Below are 10,910 nucleotides of genomic sequence, written 5' to 3'. Positions count from 1 at the left end.
AGATTTTTGAAACCTATATTTTTTGAAATTAAATTAATTTTAAAAATTATAAAAAATAAATTAAAAAAGTAATAATGGGGAATTATTGAAAATATATGTAGCCGTTTCACAAAATATAGAGAACATGATTTACATGCGCAAGCGCGACTTTTCAAATGTGCAAAGTTGACTGTTCGAAATTTCGAACGCTGGTACTTAACCTACATATCGATGGATATATCACAACGTAGAAATTTACTGACAAATTGGGGGGAAAAGTTATTATAGCACCATATAAGACTAAATACTAAATTTTCAGCCATTTCTAAAGGATAGTCCAGCTAAAATCCTGAAATACCCTTAAATCGTTAGGTACCATTTAACTGAGGCTATATAAAACATGGACCTATGCTGACACATTTCTGGAGGAAAGTTAAGTAGCCTCAAAATAGTCTAAATATGTATAAATTTACATCCATTTCTGTAGGATAATGCAGCTTAATCCTTTAAATCTCCCGAAAATCGCTCGGTACCGTTCTATGTGATGCAATCCAAAACGTGGACAAGTGCTGACACATTTGGGGGAAAAGTTTTGTAGGCCCAAAGAAGTCTCAGAACCAATCTTCAGCCATTTTTTCGTACAAAAATGTTGAAATAAATCAATAAAACGACAAATAAATCAATTTTATTTTACTTCTATACATATAGCTTAAGCGCCAGTGTTCGAAATTTCGAACACCACTTTCCGGGAAAACGAAAAATTGTAAAAATTTTTAAGTTGATTTCTGATATCAGTGGGTCCTAATTACCCTAAAAAAGTGGCTTGTTTTTAAAAAATAAATAAAGGTTTTGTCTCGGTACGATATGGGTAAAAATAGGCTACAAATTTTGTTGAATTTTAGAAGGGGCGGGGTATTTCCCCTATACCCTATGTCTTTAAAAATGGTATCTAATATATAAAAGTCAATGTATATGTATGTTCCGTATAGACTCAAAAACGGCTGAACCGATTTTCTTGAAAATTTCAGGGAATGTACATGAAACACCCGTGGTGAAAATAGGCTATATATATATATATATTTTTTTTTTTTTAATTTCGGAGAGGGCGGGGTACCCCCCCCCCACCATGTCCTATTTTTATAAAAACCCTATTTTATCATGCCCACTTTTTAAATACGTTACATACCCAAAACTACTGAACATATTTTCCGGAAAATGTCAGAGAATGTACAGGGAGGTCCCGTGGTTAAAATAGGCTATACATTGTATTGAATTTCGGAGGGGTTTGGTACCTCCACTATGTCTGATTTAATAAAACCGCTATTTTAGCAAAAATGAAACGAGTGATTGAATTAATTCTTCCGATCAACCACCCTCTGAACCACTCCGTTCCGAACCACCCTGCTGCGGATTTGCACTCTCCGAACCACCCCGCTCCGAACTTCCACCCTCCGAACCACCACGTCCCGAACTTCCACCTTCCGATCCATCCTGCTTCGACCTTCCACCCTCCGATTCACCATGTTCCGAACTTCCACCCTTCGAACCAACCCGCACTGAACTTCCACCCTAATCCACCCCGCTCAGAATTTCCACCCTCCGAACCACACCCTCCCATCCACCCCGCTCCGAACTTCTACATATCGAACCACTCTGCAACGAATCACCCTGCTTCGAACTTCCACCCTTCGATTCTCCGACCCTAGGCACTCATTTTTGGACCTTCAGCCCCGACCACGCCCAAGTTCTAACTCTAAATCTTCTGAGCCGATTTGCCTAGAAATTTCAGGGAATGTACCGGGATAATCCTGGTGAAATTGGCAGCAGATATGTTTCCTGGTTCTGGGTGAAAATAAACTATATAGTTTGTGGAATTTCGGCGGAGCGTGGTTTGAAAATTATTTCGATAGATAATGGGTGGTTGTGTATCCGACCTGAGGGACTTATTTGTGGCTTTAAGACCCGGTCACGCCCACTTTTTTAAATGTGTGATATCTTCAAAACTTCTAAACCGATTTCCATGTAATTTTCAGATGATGTACAGGGATGGTCCTTGGTGGAAAAATGCTATAAATTTTGTTAAATTTGGGAGGTGCGCGTTATACCCTGCGTCCTATTTTTTAAATGCGCTATATATGTATGTTAAATTTAAAAACCATAAGACCTGACCACTCATACTTTCTTAAATATGTTACAAATCAAATGAAATACCAGATGTTATGCATAGCGAAGCTTTGGTCTTATTGGAAAGCAAGTATTTACATTAGAAGGCAACATATCGATAGCTATACCTTTATTAGGTATATAAGATGTACATTATAAGAAGGTGGAAGGACGACACAGTTGGCCCTTAAGCCACTGAACATTCATGTGAATGAAGGGCACATATGCAATATTAAATTTAAGTTATCGCCTGGAACGAATTTACAATGGCACATAATAATTTAAGAAGCAATTCACCTTTAGATTTCAGACAAACACTTCCAGTTATACTATTCCAGAAGATGAAATAAATTCATGCCACAAGTTATCAGCTTTTTGACGGTATGCTAAAATTGCATCACTTGCGGGTCCCGACTAATTAGCGATGCAATAAAAATACTGGTGCAGGGGCCAGCAACGCGGACCGGGTCGGCTAGTTTAATAATAAATTTAAAATAATCTTAATTTTTTTTTACCAATTTCGAATATGATCTTCCAAACATATCATGTACGTTTCAAGGTAAAATCTTCTAAAACTATCATGGCCAGAGGCGTGGATTTTTAGCCTAAACAACATGAAATAATTATTTTAGAGTTTCAGAATGTTCTGAAGAATTGCTGAGCACATTGTTTGGAAAATTTTCCCAAAGGTTATTTGGTTCAAATCCTAATAGTTTATCTGCTTCTGACCATAATTCACTTATATTATCGATTTTGATGAGCTAGATGCAGTTTCTCCTAGTTCTTCTGTTTCACACTTAAGTTCTAATACTTTAGGACTGAAAACCGCAAAGTCAAATTCTTAATAGTTTCTTAGATAAAGCCCCAGTGGAAAAAGGGTCGTTTTAGCCCGGTTTATAAGAGTCTATAAAATACAAGCCCGATCTAACAACACTAAACCCAATTAATGTTTCTCTAGTCTCTTATGTACTTTTAGAAAATGCCCATTAGACGTTGTTTGCATTTTCAGTGTTGCACAGTGTAATTTGTCTAATTTTTGGGTTTTCCCGAATATGCATGTAACACCACAAAATATTCGTCGTAGACTCCCATGTGGGATACCAAAATTCATATCTCGACGACGTAAAGCAATTTTGAGATGTGCGTCCGTCCGTCCATTAATAATTTTAATCAAACTCCAGGCCGCAATTTTGGACAAATCGTAACGAACTTTTTTATGGAGGTCGCAATATAGAGACAATTAGGTTTTGGTGGCGATTGTGAAATATGTAGGGTGTGAAATGGACCAGAAAAAATTGTAACCGATTTTGCAGCGGCTCTGTAGGTCACAATGATGGTGTGATCGACGGGAACTTTTAAGTAAGGTTTGAGTTGACGACTATGGAGAAGCTTGCAATTAAAAAGATAATATTTAACGTGTGAAATGAGCAATACTTTTGTGTGAACAAGTAAGAAAGTATCAGTCAGCTGTGCTAACGGAGATATACCCTCAGCCACTAAAACAAGTAAAAAAGTAGTCGGCTTTGCCGACAGAGATATACCCTCAGCATGTGTGGATAGAAATACTTTTTTTTTCCAAAAAAAAACTTATGTATTTAGGGGGGTTTTAAAATTACATTACATTATGTTTTTCGCAGGCGAGTGTGATTAAAAAGCCCTATCTATCGATATCCCCGCAAATTTTTGAGCTTTAATCCTATCCATACTTTCGTCGGTGCATACGGCCAGCACCGACGAAAGTACGGATAGGATTAAAGCTCAAAAATTTGCGGGGATATCGATAGATAGGGCTTTTTAATCACACTCGCCTGCGAAAAACATAATGTAGCTATATTCGGTAATATATTCGGTTCGAGCCTTCCAGGTACTACATGTGGTGCCATAGGGGTCTTTTACAACGTTCGGGCTCTTTTCTCAAGAAGTATGGACTTGTCCCTGAAAAAACTTTTACTGCCGTTATTAAGACAGCGAATGCAAGTTGCTTCAACAAAAATCAAAGTGATTCGATAGCAGGTCTTAAAGTGAACTTATCCGAAATTTTGTGTGGGAGGTACCGGATGGATTGGACAAATATAGTCCATATTTCAACTTGATCTATATCTAGTACATATATTAGGATGTGTAAAGTATGGACCAATTCGGCCACTCCCTTTAAGAGTTACCGTATGAACAAATTTTCCGAACATTTTTGAACTTTTGTGGGGGAGGGGAGGTATCTTCAAACTTAGACCATGTTTAGACAAAATATTACTAAGGCCAAATTTTGGACCTAATCTGCAGATCCGTTCTAGAGTTATCTTGCGCTCCAACCACATCACACGGTGTCATAGGGGTTTTTTTTGCAACTTTCAGGATATTTTCTCAGGAAGTATAGACTTGCCCCTAATGAAACTTGTACCGTCGTATGGAGGGCAGTGAATACAAATTGCTAAAACAAAAATCACAGTGATTCGAGAGATGGCCTTAAACTGAACTCTTCCGAAATTTTGTGTGGGAGGTACTCGAAGGAGTGGGCCGATTGAGACCATATTGGAACCCCATCTTCCTCTTGTAGAATGTTTACGATATACAAAGTATAAACCAAATCGGTTACTCCCTCATGAGTTATCGTGCGCACAAGTTTTGCGACAGTTTTTGAACATTTGTGGGGGAGGTATCTGAAGGAGTGGACCGATATAACCAATCTTCGAACGTAAACTAAGTTTGGGCAAAATTTTACGAAAGCCAAATTTAGGACCAAATCGGTTGCTCCGTTCGTTTGGGGTCTATATCAAAACATGGACCTCTGTCCATAATTTTTTTCGGAAAAGTGTTTTGTAAAGTGAAAACCCCGCATATCAAAATTCAACCAATTTGGTTGATAAGTTTAGATAAAATATTCAAAATACCGAAACATTTAGAAGTACCGTTGCATGGGGACTGTCCCAAAAGCACGGTAGATGAATATAGAGAATACGTGTTGTGTGCTTGAATGCTTGATTAGAGTTTTATTGTGATTTTAACAGAACTATAAAAAAGTAATGATAAAGTAAAAAAAAGAAAATATTAAATTAGTTTACAAATTTCGAGTATAATCATCCTAACACCCCCTTCCTTCACAATCGTTTGTACGTTATCAAATTTCTAAAACTTTCTTGGGCCTCTGCCAATGAAGCATTTTTAGTTTCGGGCATTACGAAGTAGAATAAAACACCCACCACCAAGGCAACAATTCCCTGAGCCAAGAGATTATCGCCAAATCTTAGGGAAATTGTTTCAATGAGAACTATTTGCACAATTTGTTCGACGATAACACAAAATGCCATAAAACTGGGTTTTGCACGCCAGGGAAATGCCTCAGCCAAATATACCGAGGTGTAGCATGCAAAGAACCCACCAAAAGCTTGTATAACTATATACAAAGACATGGCAGCATCCAGTCCGCTTATATTTGAAACATCCGAGGAAATATTCCCAAACATCGACGCTTGGCTAATAAGTAAACTGCTCATAATAATTGCGGAAATTGCCGAGGGTCCTCTTCTTGCTGCATGATCGACCATAATAAATGCCAAGAAAGCACCAAAGACCCGACAAATAGCTGCAACTGTGGCAGCCCACGTGGCACCATTTAGCAGGACACTATACCTCAAAGTTAAATTCAGTGGCAGATTATACGAAAATGCCAACATTGCACTGCGAAACAGCAACATTTTTATCAACGGCAAAGCACTGTGTCCGCAACACTTCCCCGACGATCGATACTTTTCCTCTTGATAATAAAACTTCTGTTGTTCGAGGGCGGCATGTGTATTGGCTGTAATAATTTGTGGATACTGTAAACGTGCCAAACTATTCAATGCAGCCATATCATCACCTATACGTATGTAATCGATAGGAGATTCCGTAAAATATGTGATAAAAACGAGGGGAAATATGCCGAAAATTATATCAAAAATTCCATGCAGACGATTTGGTGGGAAATCCAATGATAATGGCCAAAAAGGGGTGTAAATCATTTGTATTGCTATGCCAAAGGTAAGGGCATATTGTTCGGTCATGAGGCAGCTACCACGAAATGAATCCACGGCAATTTCACTGGCATGTATTAGAAATGGTACGACAATCAAACCAATGGCAATGCCATTGAGATATCTTGCAGCCAATAGGTTGTCATAGTCTGTGGGCAGACTTGCAAAAAGAATACCATCAACTAGTATTAGGCATGCTGAGGTCACCTGGAAGTGATTGATTAGAATATTGGAATTAGTAAAATTTTTTCTTTTGCTTTTCAAAATATTCAGGCTTAATCCCATAGTCGTTGTTATACCCTCAGCCTTTAGGCTAAAGAGGGTATTTACACTTTGATACGACCAAAAATGTGCCTCATCGAAATAATGGTTTTAGACCCCAAGTATGTTTGTACGATATCCGTTTCAGACAATTTTGAGTAGATCTAGCAATGTCCGTCCGTCCGTCCGTCTGTCTGGCTGGCTGGTGTGCACGATAACTCTCGAACGGATCAATCGATTCGGTTCAAATTTTGGGTATCGAATTATTTTGTCCAGATTCGATTTAAATTCGAAGATGGGCCATATAGGTCAACTCCTTCAGGTACCTCCCCCACAAATGTTCAAAAATTGTCGCAAAACTTGTGCGCACGATAACTGTTGTAGGGAATAACCGATTTGGTCCATACTTTGCACATCGTGTAATTTCTACTAAACTTAGATGAGGTTTCAATATGGACTTAATCGGTCCACTCCTTCGGGTACCTCCCACACAAAATTTCGGAAAAGTTCAGTTTAGGACCTGGTCTCGAATCGCTTTGATTTTTGTTTACGCAAGTTGTATTCACTGTCCTCTATACGACGCTGTAAGTTTCATTAGGGGCAAGTCCATACTTCCTGAGGAAATAGCCTGAAAGTTACAAAAAAACCATATGACACCGTGTGTAGTGGTTGGAGCGCAAGATAACTCTCGAACGGATCTGCCGATTCGGTCCAAAATTTGGCTTTTGTAATATTTTGTCCAAACTTAGTTCAAGTTCAGAGATGGATTATATCGGTCCACTCCTTCCGGTACCTTCCCCACAAAAGTTCGAAAATGTTCGGAAAATTTGTGCGTACGATAACTCTTGAAGGAAGTAACCGATTTGGTCATTACTTTGCACATTATGAAATTTCTACCAGACTTAGATGAGGTACCAATATGGGCTCAATCGGTAAACTCCTTCGTGTACCTCCCACACAAAATTTCGGAAAAGTTCAGTTTAGGACCTGCTCATGAATTGCCTTGGTTTTTGTTGTAACATCTTGTATTCACTGTCCCCTATACGAAGGTACAAGTTTCCTGAAAAATAGCCTGAAAGTTGAAAAACAAACCCTATGACACCATGTTTATGGGTGGAAGCGCAAGATAATTCTCGCACAGAAATGCCGATTCCGACCATAATTTGGGCTTCGTAATATTGTTTCCAAACTTAGTTTAAGTTCGTAGATAAGCCATATCGGTCCACTCCTTCAGGTACCTACCCCACAAAAGTTCAAAAATATTCGGAAAAATTGTGCGCACGATAACTCTTGATGGGAGTGACCGATTTGGTCCATACTTTACACATTCTCATAATATCTACCAGATATAGATCAGGTTCGAATATGGACTATATTTGTCCACTCCATCCCGTACCTCCCACACAAAATTTTGGATAAGTTCACTTTAAGACCTGGTATTGAATCACTTTGATTTTTGTTGAAGCAACTTACATTCGCTGCCTCAATTACGATGGTAAACGTTATTTCAGGGGCATGTCCATACTTCTTGAGAAAACAGCCCGAATGGTGTAAAAACCCCCTATGGCACCCCATGGTCTATGTCGGTCCATTCCTTTAAGTACCAGATCCATTCCTTTTCCGCAAAAATTTTGAACTTTAATCCTAATCAACATTTTTGTCGGTTCATACGACCAAAATTTTGAAACCCCCTAAATACATAAGTTTTTTTGTGAAAAAAAGTGTTTCAATTTGCCCAGGCTGAGGGTATATCTCTGTCGGCAAAGCCGACTGATACTTTTTTACTTGTTTTAATATTTCATTAAAACAACTTTAATTTATTAGCGGGAAACGATGTTTACCAAGAGGTAAGGCAGGGAAGAATATAGTTTAGGATCTCGCCACAGGTCCCCATAAGTTCCCTTGTTTCTTGTTTTTCAACAATAAACTTTTCATACCCAAGTGTCAAATGCCCGCTCAAATAGATACGTGTCCAAAGAAACACTCTGATCGAGAATTTCCTTGGCACTACCTAAACTCTTCGGACACGTATCTATTTGAGCGAGCAATTGACACTTGGGTATGAAAAGTTTCTTTTTGAAAAACAACAAACAAGGGAACTGATGAGGATCTGTGGCGAGGTCCGAAACTATAGTCTTCCCTGCCTTACCCCTTGGTAAACATGGCTAATTTTTCCCACTAATAAATTAAAGTTGTTTTAATGAAATATTAAAACAACGACTTAATCCCAGCCTTACTTTTTTGAAAAGCAAAGTAGAAGTCGCCACCACAAATAAAAAACGCCAACCCTACAAATTTTTTTCTTGAACTCACCATTATCCATTTCTTTTTAGCAGTCAGAAAGTAACAAAGCGGCACAGAGAGAACCGTTCCAATTATAACCCCAATAAACCAAGAGTGACAGAAATGTTTACTCAATGAATATAGGGCCGTTTCGGTCCAACCTAAGCCCATGGCCATGTTCATACCACCTGAGGTGAATAGAAGAGCTCCTGTAAATGAAAAAAAAAAAATATATATATATTAGATAGTTAGAACCTCCCCGACAGTCTCTTTATACAATTGGTTAACGAATAGAAAATATTTAGAACCCATATATGATGATGAATTAACATCGGTTTCAGAAAATTTGGTCCATTGGCCATTCCTGTCTGTCTGGCTGAGTTGTATGATTATAATTGCTGATGCTTACCAACAGCCGTTGCATTGGATTGTGGTTTATTCTGTCGATGGGGATTATTCTTAGGGGTGTGTCTACGTGACGTATTTGTTCTTAGTGTAATATCTATGACATCTGGAGGGTCTTGATCATCGATGTTTGTAGTCTGCGACATAAGAGTGTTTTATAGTATGATTTTAAAAATTATTGTTCACTTGTCGCTGCGTAAAACAGCTTACGCTTTTTAATCAAAGAAATAATTTTCTCTTTTGTTCCGCAACTTTTCATGGGCAAATCAGTTGTACTACTAGGCTGGTAAATTTGTGTTTTATTGGAAAATCTATGTAAAGACATTGATAATGTAGTTATATTTAGCCGTTCGAAAAGCAAAATAGGTTAAGTGCAAATAAATTATTATAAAACTATTTCATTTTGAATTTGGAATACAATGCTAATTCTTTAGACTATAATTATTTTATTACTTACTCAACACAAATATAAGAACAATTAAAAAAGTAGCAGTCGTCTTTGCCGACAGAGATATACCCTCAGCCTGTGTATATTGAAACATTTTTTCCCAAAATACGTATATATTTAGGGGGTTTTAAAAATCTTGGATGTATGAACCGACAAAAATGTTGATTAGGAATGAATCGACATTGACCATTATGGAAGTAGATTTCCAGCCACTACATATGGTGCCATAGGGGCTTTTTACACCCTTCGGGCTGTTTGCTCAAGAAGTATGGACTTGCCACTGAAAAAAAATTACCATCGTAATTGAGGCAGCGAATGCAAGTTGCTTCAACAAAAATCAAAGTGATTCGATTGAACTTATCCCAAATTTTATGTGGGAGGTACCGGATGGAGTGGACAAATATAGTCCATATTTGAACCTGATCTATATCTGTAGATACATTAGGATGTGTAAAGTATGGACCAATTCGGCCACTCCCTTCAAGAGTTACCGTACGAACAATTTTTCCGAACATTTTTGAACTTTTGTGGGGGAGGTACCTGAAGGAGTAGACCTATATGGCTTATCTTCGAACTTAAACTATGTTTGGACAAAATATTACTAATGCCCAATTTTGTACCGAATTGGCAGATCCGTTCGAGAGTTATCTTGCGCTCCAACCACCTCACACGGTGTCATAGGGTTTTTTGCAACTTTCAGGCTATTTTTTCAGGAAGTGTGGACTTGCCCCTGATGAAACTTGTACCGTCGTATGGGGGGCAGTGAATACAAGTTGCTAAAACAAAAATCAAAGCAATTCGAGAGCAGGTCCTAAACTGAACTTATCCCAAATTTTGTGTGGGAGGTAGCCGAAAGAGTTGACCGATTGAGTCTATATTGGAACCTCATCTAAGTCTGGTAGACATTTCACGATTTGCAAAGTATGGACCAAATCAGGTACTCCCTTCAAGAGTTATCGTACGTACAAATTTTCCGAACATGTTCGAACTTTTGTGGGGGAGGTACCGGAAGGAGTGGACCGATATAATCCATCTTCGAACTTAAACTAAGTTTGGACAAAATATTACGAAAGCCAAATTTTGGATCGAATCGGTTGATCCGTTCGAGAGTTATCGTGCGCTCCAGCCAGCAGGACAGACAGACAGACGGACGGACATGGCTAGATCGACTCCAAATTGTCTGAAACACATTTCGTCCAAACATACTTGGGGTCTAAAACCATTATTTCGATGAGGCACATTTTCATCATATCAAAGTGTATATACCCTCTTTAGCCTAAAGGCTGAGGGCATAAAAACAATTAATAAAGTATCAGTCGGCTTTGCCGACAGAGATATACCCTCAGCCTGTATGAAGGTAC

At 38.4% G+C, this 10,910-nt stretch overlaps 1 protein-coding gene across 1 annotated transcript; it reads right to left on the bottom strand.

Annotated features, from left to right (window-relative positions):
• Positions 1-5,237: 5,237 nt before the first annotated feature.
• Positions 5,238-9,256, bottom strand: LOC141398404 (uncharacterized). Its single transcript, XM_073975689.1, has 3 exons — positions 9,106-9,256; positions 8,727-8,905; positions 5,238-6,359 (listed from the first exon to the last, which is right to left on the bottom strand). The coding sequence occupies exons 1-3, from the start codon at positions 9,245-9,247 to the stop codon at positions 5,238-5,240; spliced, it is 1,443 nt and encodes a 480-aa protein (XP_073831790.1). The 5' UTR covers positions 9,248-9,256.
• Between the last annotated feature and the right edge of the window lie 1,654 nt (positions 9,257-10,910).

The sequence above is a fragment of the Musca autumnalis genome, unplaced genomic scaffold (genome assembly GCF_047663935.1).
Source record: "Musca autumnalis isolate F117 unplaced genomic scaffold, ASM4766393v1 scaffold_3, whole genome shotgun sequence".
NCBI classification, from domain to species: domain Eukaryota; kingdom Metazoa; phylum Arthropoda; class Insecta; order Diptera; family Muscidae; genus Musca; species Musca autumnalis.
This window is presented reverse-complemented; position numbering and strand designations above follow the sequence as displayed.

Excerpts from the sequence above, each read along its gene's own strand:
- LOC141398404 (XM_073975689.1), bottom strand. The coding sequence starts at position 9,247 with ATGTCGCAGACTACAAACATCGATGATCAAGACCCTCCAGATGTCATA. Across the intron at positions 8,906-9,105 it reads ATCCAATGCAACGGCTGTTG|GAGCTCTTCTATTCACCTCA; the intron begins GTAAGCATCAGC and ends TTTCATTTACAG. Across the intron at positions 6,360-8,726 it reads CTAAAAAGAAATGGATAATG|GTGACCTCAGCATGCCTAAT; the intron begins GTGAGTTCAAGA and ends AATCACTTCCAG.